The 11,803-nt window shown below is 42.1% G+C and overlaps 3 protein-coding genes across 3 annotated transcripts in view; 2 read left to right on the top strand and 1 right to left on the bottom strand.

Annotated features, from left to right (window-relative positions):
• Positions 1 to 3,262: 3,262 nt before the first annotated feature.
• Positions 3,263 to 5,861, bottom strand: LOC104960181 (coronin-7). The gene is made up of 5 exons (XM_010788157.1): positions 5,708 to 5,861; positions 4,021 to 4,117; positions 3,738 to 3,818; positions 3,448 to 3,518; positions 3,263 to 3,301 (listed from the first exon to the last, which is right to left on the bottom strand). Exons 1-5 carry the CDS (start codon positions 5,765 to 5,767, stop codon positions 3,263 to 3,265), a joined length of 348 nt encoding a protein of 115 aa, XP_010786459.1. The 5' UTR covers positions 5,768 to 5,861.
• A 355-nt stretch (positions 5,862 to 6,216) lies between these two features.
• Positions 6,217 to 9,812, top strand: LOC104960180 (dnaJ homolog subfamily A member 3, mitochondrial-like). Its single transcript, XM_010788156.1, has 4 exons — positions 6,217 to 6,460; positions 9,146 to 9,282; positions 9,370 to 9,453; positions 9,576 to 9,812. Exons 1-4 carry the CDS (start codon positions 6,217 to 6,219, stop codon positions 9,810 to 9,812), a joined length of 702 nt encoding a protein of 233 aa, XP_010786458.1.
• Positions 9,813 to 10,172: 360 nt separating this feature from the next.
• LOC104960157 (mitochondrial import inner membrane translocase subunit TIM16-like) overlaps positions 10,173 to 11,803 on the top strand; it is a 108,232-nt gene continuing 106,601 nt past the window's right edge. The window contains exon 1 of the mRNA XM_010788127.1: positions 10,173 to 10,245. The gene's annotated coding sequence lies outside the window, so the exon portion shown is untranslated. The remainder of the gene's footprint in view (positions 10,246 to 11,803) is intronic.

The raw sequence follows: 11,803 nt of genomic DNA, 5'->3' as shown, positions 1-11,803 counted from the left end.
CAGCCACACACACACACCACACCCACACACCACACACACACCACACACACACACACACACACACACAACACATTAGAAAGGAAGAGAAGGTCAAAAAACACAACAATCATTGTTGACAGGGATTAAAAAGATACAAAAGAACAACAAATGCGACCACACTATGGTCACAGAATGACGGCAATAAACATCACAAAAAGACCATGACACGATAAGTAAATGTATCACGCGGGTGAATGAAGCCTTAATAGCACACATTCAATACTACATAAAGAAGCTAGATCATTTAGGACTATCATTGATGCTGAATGTTTACGCCATGAAGATACATGAAGACAGATTTAAGATGCAGTGCCACAGCACAGCGCAGACTTGGGTGACAGTTTCCCAAACGAGCAACACACAGATGAAAAGAATAAAGAGTGCACTTGTTTAAGAAAGTTACACCCAAGGGATTCAAAAAACACACACTTTAAATACAATGTTCATCATTCAGACCATTTTTCCTCAAACCGCATGAATGATAATGGAGTGATGAAAGAACATGCAGTGTGGGGGTACAGCTCGTGAAAATTGGATCAGCCAGTGAGCAAGCAGCAGCAGGCCAGCTTTCATGGCATGATTGAGGGGGGGGGGGGAGGGGGGGGGGGGGATCCAGTGTATTGGTTGGGGGCCATAGATAGCGATCTGCATCCCTGAGCCGCCAGTCCTGGGAGACTGGAACCAGACAGCAAACCAAAACATTACCTCTGCTGCCTCCGGCACATAGACAGACCGCAGGCTGTAAAACGAGGCAGTGTCAGTACAGTACAGCCCCAACGAAGAAAAGGGAAAACCACCTGCACTCTGAAGAATACAATCATGTGCACATAGAAACAAAAAACCAGGCCAAACAAAACTTGAAGAACTAACTGACAAAACTGAAATGTTAAACGCAGACAGTGCATAATGTACGGAACAAAGACCGTTGATAAAACTGTGTGGTGTGTTGTTGGTGGCTTGTGGGTTTGTGTGCGTACAAAGTCTATATACGTGGTGTATACAGTGCCAGTGCGTCATTGTTCCGTCGTTGCTTGTTCAGCTTTAGTTATGCTGGCGTGATGGTTGGTTGTTTGTGGTGTCCGTTGTGTGTGGGCGTGCGGTGGTGTCCCAGAGATGTCAGGGGGGGACTTGGGCCGTGTGGTGGTGGGTGTTTGGTTTTGGGTGGTGCCGGTTTTCACATGTCTCCTATACGAGGGTTTTGGGTTTCGGGGTTGTCGGAGATGTGTGGGGGGGGAAGCACAACAGCTCCGATCTTTTGCCCGCGTGTCGGGAATCGCAGAGGTGAGTGCTTGCCTGGTGTGGCGGGTCTGTCTGGCAGGCGTCAGGTTGCAATCCCAGGAAGTGGATGTCCACATTGCTTCACCTGTGACACAGAGAGAGAGAGGCAACGTCCCCAAAAGGTGGGTAAGGAGCATCGCTTTTGACTTTAACACAACTTACAATCCAAAAAGTCCAACCTGGCTCCTAAACTCTAGCTGTAAAGTTCACTTTTGTCTACCATAAAAGGCCAGTGAGAACTTTCAGATACTGGGTCATGACATTGTTTACTTTCCATTTTAGACCTTTGTATCATTTATAATCTAGAAAAACAAAATGCCACCTGCCAGTTTATCCTCTGATAACCTGTGAAGTTGATCTTGACTTCCATGACTGTCCGACTGCTTCACTTAAATTATGATAATCCTATAGACATGTATGTGAATTTGTATTATTATCATATGACCGTTTTAAATAAGGCCGAAAGATGTGTTTGTGGTGATCACCATGGACCTTAATCGTTGACCACCACATTTAACCCAAAATTTGAACAACTTGGACACATAAGGTCTTATGCTAGGCTGTAGCCGCATTAAAGGCAATAATAGACAACTGATTATTGATCATGAAAAGAATGGGTTGGTTCGAAACCATACCAGTAAGAAGGGATGGAGAAGATCCCTAAATGAGCATCTCAAAAAAATCTACATTCAGCACCACAGCCAGACATGAGGCGGTCTTAAATGCTCCATGGTCATGGCCATTTCCACTGATCCATAATTCCATTGTTGAGGTCTACTAGAATAGATTTATATTGTGCAATTTTCCAAAATCACTTTGGTTTCCTCATACAGCAACTCTGAAACTACGTGTATTCACTGAAATTTCACTCTCCTGCCTAACGCTTCGTTGTAGCCTCCAAATAGCTCGCAGCCCCCACCCTCGCCTTGTTGAGCAGTGTGCTCTGATTGGTGCGGAATGTTGTGAATCCGCGCTGAGCCCGTGGGAGGGTGCTTTACTTGTTTAGCGAGTACACAGCGAAAACAGCAGCCAAACTCATCCGAGACACACAAGTCACAGCCAAGTAAAAACAATAAGTGTGGCTTATATTGAGTAAGAAAAAGTGATAAACGCTTGGAGAATGGGTCTGCAGAGAATTTCGCCGCCGAATCACAACCTGTCTGTATCAGCCATGCAGCCCAGGAGGAGAGATCATGCAGCAGAGCTGCATGCACTGAGTGTGTGTGGTGGAGGAAGTCCCGTGAATGGTCAATTTGGACCAATCAAGCAGGGCTTAACGTACGGCTTTGGTCCATTTGGTTCCGGGTAACGCACATGACCATCATGAGTTTAGCCCGGAAGAATCAATGGACAGTGACGTATCTCCAACGAGGCGTTTTGGGGAGGTATTTTCTGTGTTAGAGTTTTACTCGCTACAGGGTGTACTTTGAGGGTTCTGACTCGGAAAAGCATGACATGGGAGCTTTAAGTGATGCTATCCTGCTATCTAGCTTAATGGTAATACTACACTGCTTTACTTGGTGTTTGGGTTCAGCTTTGGATTTTATTTTTAATGCTGACATACAAGATCTGATGACACAGAACTGCTTTGCTTTATTTAAGTCAGTAAAAATATTCATATTTCACTGAGTTTGACTCTTATTTCCTTGCTCAGCTCAAACCAGTCGGTGAAACATATAGCCTTTTGGCAACGGATAAGAAGGATAAAAGTGCAATGCAAATGCTGGGCACTGCAGCAAAGACCACTCTGGCTTGTGTGTGTGTGTGTGTGTGTGTGTGTGTGTGTGTGTGTGTGTGTGTGTGTGTGTGTGTGTGTGTGTGTGTGTGTGTGTGTGTGTGTGTGTGTTGTGTTATAGGTCTGTGTGTGGCAGAAGATGCCTGAGGTAAACCGAGCTGCTGAGACTGAAGGTGCAGACCCACACTCAGCAGATTCCAGTAAGCTCGGCTACCTGTGGCTGGGAATCATTTGCTGAGAGGAAGGAGTCTTCAAAAGGTAACCAAAAAAAAAAGCAGGTTCATATCGTATTCAAAGCCCTGCCAGGAACAACAAAGCCTGAAAGGATGGTAATGGGCTTTTGTTTAAGTATAAAACAACAAGATCAATATACAGAAAGAGAAAAGAGATCTCACCGTTTCATCTCCAGAGCATGTTGCCAGGAGAGTTTCATCAAATGGAGAAAAGTCCATATCAGTCACCAGATCTGATAGAGAGGAGGGAAAAACTATTTGATTTAGAGTCACGACTGTCTATCCTAAATGTCCTTTCTGGGCAAAAGCTTTAGCATTTCTCATGTGCTTGTTTTTTGTGTAGAGACTTTGAGGAGTGTCCTTTAGGGTCGGAGTATTGGCAGTCAAGTAGAGGAAGGAACAAAGGAGGAAAATAATATGATGTGTAGGCAAAATTTAAAAATAAATGTTACCTGAATGGCAGGGAAGCTGTGTGACTGTCCATTGGCCATCTGAACCAGGTTTGACCGAGGACAGTCCCAGCATACCTCCACCTACCGAGACAACATGTAAAACAGTTCAAACTTACATCTTTTGTTTTTACATGAGAAAAATATATCCTTTTTATTTATACTTGATTCAGTCGTCTCCATATCATCAATTGATTACACGAGGACACTTTGTGAGACACAAGCAGTATTGTAAACAATCAGTCTGAGGCAAATGCTGCTGTTGACCACCCATTCATAGCCTTACCAGCCTGCTCGGTGTTAAAGACCACAAACTTAGAGCTGGCTTTGATGTGGTTCCCCTGGCAGGAGAAGGAGCCAGCTCGGACGTTGTTAATCCATCCCTGGATGTGAAATACATAGAGAGCACAAGTAATAAATGAAAATGGATAAAAACATCATGTTGAAAAGTGAGCATCGATAATTGGGGTCAGACAACAGTTGCAGAACCAACTTCCTACACTCAATCTAAGAACAAAATCGCTATCACAACTAGTAGAAACGAACACATGAGATAAACAGGAAGGATCTAGCTGAGAACACACACACGCACACACACTTCATTAAGTGTTGAGGAAGTGGAACAGCTCCCCGTGTTGCACAGCAGATTCAACATTAACAAGGCAAGAGCAGCAAGGGGAATGACAGACATTTGGCCTACAGTAGGATATTTTTAAAGCTTGCATATATATTTACAAGTTTACACAGTATACATATGTGTATGTCAAAACAGTAGACATCACACAGGTATGGAGCATCTTTTCCTGTATAGAAAATATGTATGTCTTTTTTTTTAGAACAAAATGCTTGTCTTAACATGCATTTGAAGTACCATGTTAAATATATTGTAAGTGTATTCTTAATTTTTTAGGAGTAAAAAGCCTGACTATTCTTACAAATGGCCTATAAGAAAGAGCCATGGCACTAACAACTCTGCTTAGTCAGGGGATAAGGAGACAAATCAGCACCAGCCAAATAATACATTCAACTATCCGGTGACTATTCTCTCTAACAATGTGTTAAAGTATTTTCTGAGGAGAAGACATCCCACTCGTCTCATTCCATCCTTGTAAGAATGTCTCCCCTAGCACTGTTGTTCCCTGCCCTTTATCTCTCTTTGACAGTGTTGATATGATAGCTCCCATCACATGACTTCAGTGCTGGAATAGCTACAATCACACATATGCATTGGTCTGCTGAGTGAAGGCCTAGTTTAACATGCATGGCAGCAAAGCACCACCTGCTGTCTCAGATCCTGTGCGAGATTTGAGAGAAGACCTTCCTCTGTCCCTGTGAATACCAGGCATTTTACTTCCTCTGTAAAAACGAGGTATGGGATTACACAATCCACCTCAGCGAGGAGAGCTGCAGGCGTTGCAACTTGAAATGGGTCCCAGAGGACGAGACAAATGTCAATTTTGCATCGCGTCCAGACAAGTCTCACCCTGCAGCCTCCAGGACTCTTATCACTGAGAGAAGGACCATATCAATTATAGCATTTGCCATTCAAATGTTTTATCTTTCCCTTTGGCTGACATAGTAAATCTCTGCAATATAACTCCACATGTGCAGTTACATGTCGCACAGCACCACATGATCATTAGAAAGCAATAAGAAAACTCAGTTAGCTACATTATAATAGCACAATGATGGGCGTCACAGCATCATCTGATGTAGGCTAGCAGCTCTGCCTCTTTGCAACCACATGGCTGGTAGTTTTCACTACGTGTCCATAGTTCGTGTGAATACAAATGAGTAAGTTTAGATATATTCGTGTAGATGTCTCAACCCTAAGCAGCCTTCCAGATGCAGGAAGTTCAACATCCCTTGCAGGCAGGCGTTCCCCAAAACACAACTTAAGTAGCACAGCTAATGACCAAGGCTAATGTTAGCTAGGATAACTGGCTTCTTTCAGACGTTCGCAAGTTACTCACATCTTTCTTGCCAATTTTTGGAGTGGTGTTTTTGAATTTGGAGGTCTTAAAGCGATTCATGCTGATCTCTCAAATTGACTTTCGTGCCTTCCGGGTGTCTCTGTCGAGCTGGTTGGTACACAGGACTCCTGCTACAGCTGACAGTTTAGGTTGGCCGTGGGGTGTCTGCTCGTTTTGCTCCACAGAGCTGTGCGCTTGGGCGGAGCTTTTATTTTCAAACATAGAAATCTCTGCCCTGTCAAACCGTCACTAGCTTCCCCGGCTGTTAAAACATGCGCATCTTTTTTCTTGACACTTTTGATGCTATTTACACACACACAATAAAACTGATAATGTCTGAACACTTTTAGTCAGCACTATTTGTTATCTATTGTAGACACTTGCGTTGAGTTTAAATAAAGTAGCAGAAGGTTTAAGATACACATTTGCAAGTCGTTTTTTTGGAAGAGCATCATCTTGAATGACAGTGAACATCTTTGGCTCTCGGTGACGCCCACTCTGTCCCGCACATGCGCAGTGAGTGCGGAGCAGCGGCTAGTGAAGGAATGATGGCGTCTTCGGCTGTCCGAGGCTCCTCACGCTGGATAACAGTTATCTTGTCCTCTGGATCTCATGGGGCCACCGGTGCCGGTGTCTGCGCTGGCCATGGAGGCGTCCGTAGTATCTCTTCCCTGGGAGCAGGAAAACTGTGTCGGGGAGGTAACCTAATGTGTGGAGGAGCAGGGAAAGCGTTGACATTGAAAGGGGTGTCAGGTGAGTGCTGTCAACGGTACCCGGCCTAGGCTAAGCTAGGCTAGGCTAGGCTAGGCTAGGCTAGGCTAGGCTAACTGTTCTGTAATTGCTGGTTTACTCATTTGACGCAGGATAAAACAACTAACCTAAATGTGATTTATAGGGCTCGATTGATCATTTAACATATGATGAGATTTTAACACAAAACGCATTATTTGTTGTCCACGTAGAGGTAACTTTGATTTGGTGTCATCAAGTAGAATACTCAAGGTGGTGATGCCAGGGTTACGTCTTATACATAACGTTTGTTTGAAATGTAACTTTATCATCATGCAAGCAAAAGGAAAGTGCAGTTGCGGCCTACTCAAATGGTGTATTATATTCTAAGAGATAATAAATAACAGCGACACAAGGTACAGAAATCAAGCAATGTAAGAACACATATAAGCATTATGAAGTATGATGCTATAACTATTGACTCATCTCTTTAACTTGTCTTTTCAATCTGGTAAATTCCCAAATAAAATGAAAATAGCAAAAGTTATACCATTATATAAAACTGGGGATAAACACCATTACACAAATTACAGACCTGTTTCATTGCTCTCAGTTTTCCAAGATCCTTGAAAAGCTTTTTACAAAAAGACTTGACAGTTTCATGGAAACACATCATCTTTTGGACGACAGTCAATATGGATTCAGGAAAGATAGATCAACATCTATGGCACTAATGGAATTAAGTGAGGAAATAGCAAACTGCATGGACAATAAAAAACAAGCAGTGGGAGTATTTATAGACTTACAAAAAGCATTTGACACCATAGATCACAATATTTTACTGATAAAACTGGAACGGTATGGCATCAGAGGGGTGGGATTAAACTGGGTGAGAGATTATTTAAGCAACAGACAACAATTTGTTGAAATTGGTGAACATAAATCTGAATATATGAACATAACTTGTGGAGTACCTCAGGGGTCCGTGTTGGGTCCAAAGCTGTTCATAATATACACCAACGACATTTGTAGAGTATCAAATATATTGAAATTTATTTTATTTGCAGATGACACTAATATTTTTTGTTCCGGTGACAATTTGAAAGAGTTAATGGAAGTGATAACAGCAGAAATGATTAAAGTAAAACATTGGTTTGACACAAACAAATTATCATTAAATATAAGCAAAACAAAGATTATGTTATTTGGAAATCATAAAACAAATCCACAGGTGCAATTAATACTAGATAACATAAACATAGAAAGAGTATTTGAAATTAAGTTCCTTGGTGTGGTTTGAGACCACAAAATCAGCTGGAAACCTCATATCACTCATGTAAAAGCAAAACTGGCTAAAACTATTGCAATATTGGGAAAAGCCAGATACATTCAGGACTACAACTCATTGTATACCCTATATAACACACTGATATTGCCATATCTGATTTACTGTGTGGAGATTTGGGGAAACACGTACAAAACCAACCTACAGCCGTTATGCACATTACAAAAAAGGGCTATAAGAGTTATCAATAATGTTGGATATCTTGAACACACTAATGTATTATTTTTGAAGTCACACATATTGAAGTTTACTGATCTGGTTACATTTAAAACGGCACAAATCATGTACAGAGCAAGACATAATCTACTACCCAGGAAATTAAAAACATTGTTCCTAGACAGAGAGGGTGGGTATAATTTGAGAGGAAATCTACATTATAAACAACTCAAGGTCAGAACAACTCTGAGAAGTATGAGCATAACAATCTGTGGGGTGATTTTATGGAATGGTTTGGAGCAGGAGTTACAAAAAAGCACAAGCATCATTCAGTTTAAAAGGATGTACAGAAACACTTTTTGGAAAAACTATGAGAATGAAGAGAGGTGATTGAAGATGAGAAATTATTGTAAATGTATGTATAAATGTAAAGATGTGAGTAGGAATAACTTGCAGAAATGATTTAAAGGATAATCATTGATTAGCAGTAAGTAAGGGGTGGGAATTAATAAGCATGCTTCCTCCTGCTGCCTTTCGGAAACTTATTATTATTATGAATATTTTTTTGTTGAATATATAAATACATGAATATTGATAAATACTGTATTCTAACAATACGGTATTCTGTTTTTCACATTTATTATTTAGTTTTTGTTTTTTGAAATCTTTTCGAAATAAAGATGAAAATGAAATGAAATATCGATATAGTGAAGTATAATTTTGCAAAGTACACCAGTAAAACACAAGTCTTACTCATTTGGAGTGATGTCCATTGGTGGTTGTTATGCGTTTTACCCCTTGCCCCAACTGGGTTCCAACATTAGTCCAAACTTTCATTATTGTGTCACCACTTACAAATCCCCAAATAGATAACACTGCTTTTAATGTTACCAACCATTTTTAATTGCTATTGGTAGTGCCAGTAGCACATGTTGTACCATTTGCAAGTAAATAATGTTCTGTTATATAAACGTTTGCGTTTCTAGAATCTTCTTCAGGTCAGGTTAACTTGCTGGCCTGTTCTTTACAAATATTTGTGATTTTACACGTATCTTCAGTCACCACTGTACATAACAATGCAGATTATTCAATTTAGCTGTTACATGGTGGCAAAACTATACAGTCGGTTATCAAATGAAACCTGAATGCAGCTCTACTTTTCTAAATTGTATTGACTTACCCTTTTACCCTGGTTTGACTATTTTCAGGTAACAACTCCCCCTTTGCTGCCTGCACACTGTCCTTTCACACGAGTTCTCCTGCTAGCAGCAAGCAGGACTTCTACCAGACCCTCGGCGTACCTCGCACAGCCACCCAGAAAGAGATCAAGAAAGCATACTACCAGGTCTGCTCATGCCTCACACACATTCACAGCTCCATCTTGGATAACCAATCCTCACAGTAGTTAACAGTGTGTTTTGTTGTCCCTTAGATGGCCAAAAAGTATCACCCTGACACCAACAAAGAAGACCCACAAGCCAAGGAGAAGTTTGCTAAGCTGGCTGAAGCTTACGAGGTTTAGAACTTTTGTTCAAATGTTCCCTCGACACTTGTAAATGTTTCTTCAAAATCTCTGATCAGTCTCTTTATAACGTATTAGAATTACACCTCCTAAACCGTGCTCCATGTTTGATATAGATCCTGAGTGATGAAGGGAAGAGGAAACAGTACGATACGTACGGCTCTACGGGCTTTGATGCTGGTCAGGCCGGTGCAGGAGGGCAGCAGTACTGGTCGGGACAGGGCAGCAGCAGCGTGGACCCCGAGGAGCTCTTCCGCAAGATCTTTGGGGAATTCTCAGGAGGCCGTGGCTTTGGAGACTTCAACGCCATATTTGAACAGCCACAGGAGGTTAGTGGGAGACTGTGGGAGTGAAAGGAAGGCCTCAGTGACCTTGATTTCTATTTTTGGTTCTTTGTTACATTTGATTGGTGCCAAGGCACACANACACACACACACACACACATATTTAGAAAAGGTCTAAAAAAACACAACAATCATGTTGGACAGGGATTATAAAAAGGATACAAAAAGACAACATAATGCGACACCGCATTATGTTGTCTTTTTGTATCCTTTTTATAATCCCTGTCCAACATGATTGTTGTGTTTTTTTAGACCTTTTCTAAATATGTGTGTGTGTGTGTGTGTGTGTGTGTGTGTGTGTGTGTGTGTGTGTGTGTGTGTGTGTGTGTGTGTGTGTGTGTGTGTGTGTGTGTGTGTGTGTGTAGTTCTGGAGCAGCACGGGGACCAGCTGCAGAGTCTGAGCTGGAAGCGAGACGGCTCCCTGCTGGCTACCTCCTGCAAGGTAACAACCACATTGACTGAGTTTGTATTGTTGTAGTTACAGTGTGTGACCACTAGATGCAGCCAGTGGCTCACGTTCAGTGCAGTTATCTCACATCGGACTCTGCTGGTTATTTGGGGTTTATTTAGTCAAAATGTCAACAGGGGTAATGCCTATGGGTAATGTCCATTAAAAAGGGTGGGGAGCACATCACACATTTAATTAGAAATCAACAGTTCTCAAGAGGGAAAAGGAATAAACTTTGTAAGCCCTTTGACGCAAAAGATAATAGCCAGTTTGTTTGAATGTGTTTATAATGATGACAAAGAAAGAAATCTTGGCAGGAGTTGATAAGAAGCCTGTTGAGATGTTCCTGGTCAGGCTGGAAACTGTATTAACTTGTTAATAAGGGCACTGACATGGGCACAAGTCTGTGTGTGAAGACTACATATGTTGGGGATTTTGTTTTGCTGACCCCAGAGCCCCACCCCCACCCCTTTCCCCCCCTGTGAACCCTCCTGTCTTCTGGTGCGAGTTTAAGTCCAACCAGGAGTTGACGACCATCAGTTTTGGCATGTACAGTAGTTTCGCTGAGAGAAAGTCTCCCAGGGTTTGAATGCATCCAAAAGGCCCCACTCTCCTCTGTGTCATCAGGAAATAATCACACAGCGTGATGGGCTCTCTGTTAGGTTGTTAATATTCAGTGTAGGAGGCGAAAGGAGGGAGGTGAGTTTATGAGTAGGAGCAGAAAAAGAAGGAATTTATTAGTTGAGATGGAATTTTGCCATGAATATATTTGATTTATAGAAAGACCTAGAGGCGATTTCATCAGTGGAAGTTAAGATAAAAAAAACATGTGCAGTTTTTAACCTCTAATAGTGCACCACAGTGAAATTCATTTTCTGAAACCAGACAGACTGATTGATGTGAAAATGAGGCAGAGGCCTCTGGTGTATACTTAAAACGATACGTGATGAGTTGACTAGTGCGTAGAGACGGAAAAAACGTAATAAACTTTGACACAAAAATCTACAACATGTGGGTAATCAACATGTCTGATTGTCAGTCCAATCCCTGTTGTTTGTCTTTTCTCTGACAAGAAACAAATTACTCCACCTGTCACAGGCTACGTCCAAATCATGACATTTAACTTGACATGATAATCATCCACGACACAGCTACTACCCCTGCCATCAGCCTTAAAAAGAAAGAGGCACCTGAAGAGGGGGGGGGGGGAAATGTGAGCCAAGATCAGAGTCGGGGCCTCTGAGGTTCTTGCCCTGTTGGGCTCTGGTGTCATTTAACCCAGAAGGCTCCTTTCAATCTCTCCAATCCAACTTATTAAAGCAAATAGGGCCCGCCAACATGTGGGTCCAATCCCCCGGCCTTTCCATAGGGTAAACATTGGGGCGCAGAGCTGGTGGGGGGGAAGATGAAGGGGAGACCACCACCCTAAAGAGCAGGAATCATGACAGGCTTCATTTGGACCCAGAGAGATGTATATTTATGACACACTTATAGGAAGAAAGGCACCATTCATTTAGGGGGAAGGCAAATCCACAGGTAGTACGAGGGGAGG

The sequence above is a fragment of the Notothenia coriiceps genome, unplaced genomic scaffold, assembly GCF_000735185.1.
Source record: "Notothenia coriiceps isolate Sejong01 unplaced genomic scaffold, NC01 NC01_scaffold00031603, whole genome shotgun sequence".
NCBI lineage: Eukaryota > Metazoa > Chordata > Actinopteri > Perciformes > Nototheniidae > Notothenia > Notothenia coriiceps.
Note: the sequence above shows the minus strand (reverse complement) of the source record. Positions and strands in the feature narration are given on the sequence as shown.

What these genes read in the sequence shown, in the direction of transcription:
- LOC104960180 (XM_010788156.1), top strand. Translation starts at nt 6,217, where the DNA reads ATGCGCAGTGAGTGCGGAGCAGCGGCTAGTGAAGGAATGATGGCGTCT. An exon ending in GACATTGAAAGGGGTGTCAG is followed by an intron (nt 6,461 to 9,145) that starts GTGAGTGCTGTC and finishes GACTATTTTCAG; the next exon opens with GTAACAACTCCCCCTTTGCT. An exon ending in AGCTGGCTGAAGCTTACGAG is followed by an intron (nt 9,454 to 9,575) that starts GTTTAGAACTTT and finishes TGTTTGATATAG; the next exon opens with ATCCTGAGTGATGAAGGGAA.
- LOC104960181 (XM_010788157.1), bottom strand. Translation starts at nt 5,767, where the DNA reads ATGAATCGCTTTAAGACCTCCAAATTCAAAAACACCACTCCAAAAATT. An exon ending in CTTTAACACCGAGCAGGCTG is followed by an intron (nt 3,819 to 4,020) that starts GTAAGGCTATGA and finishes TTGTCTCGGTAG; the next exon opens with GTGGAGGTATGCTGGGACTG. An exon ending in CATGCTCTGGAGATGAAACG is followed by an intron (nt 3,302 to 3,447) that starts GTGAGATCTCTT and finishes TACCTTTTGAAG; the next exon opens with ACTCCTTCCTCTCAGCAAAT.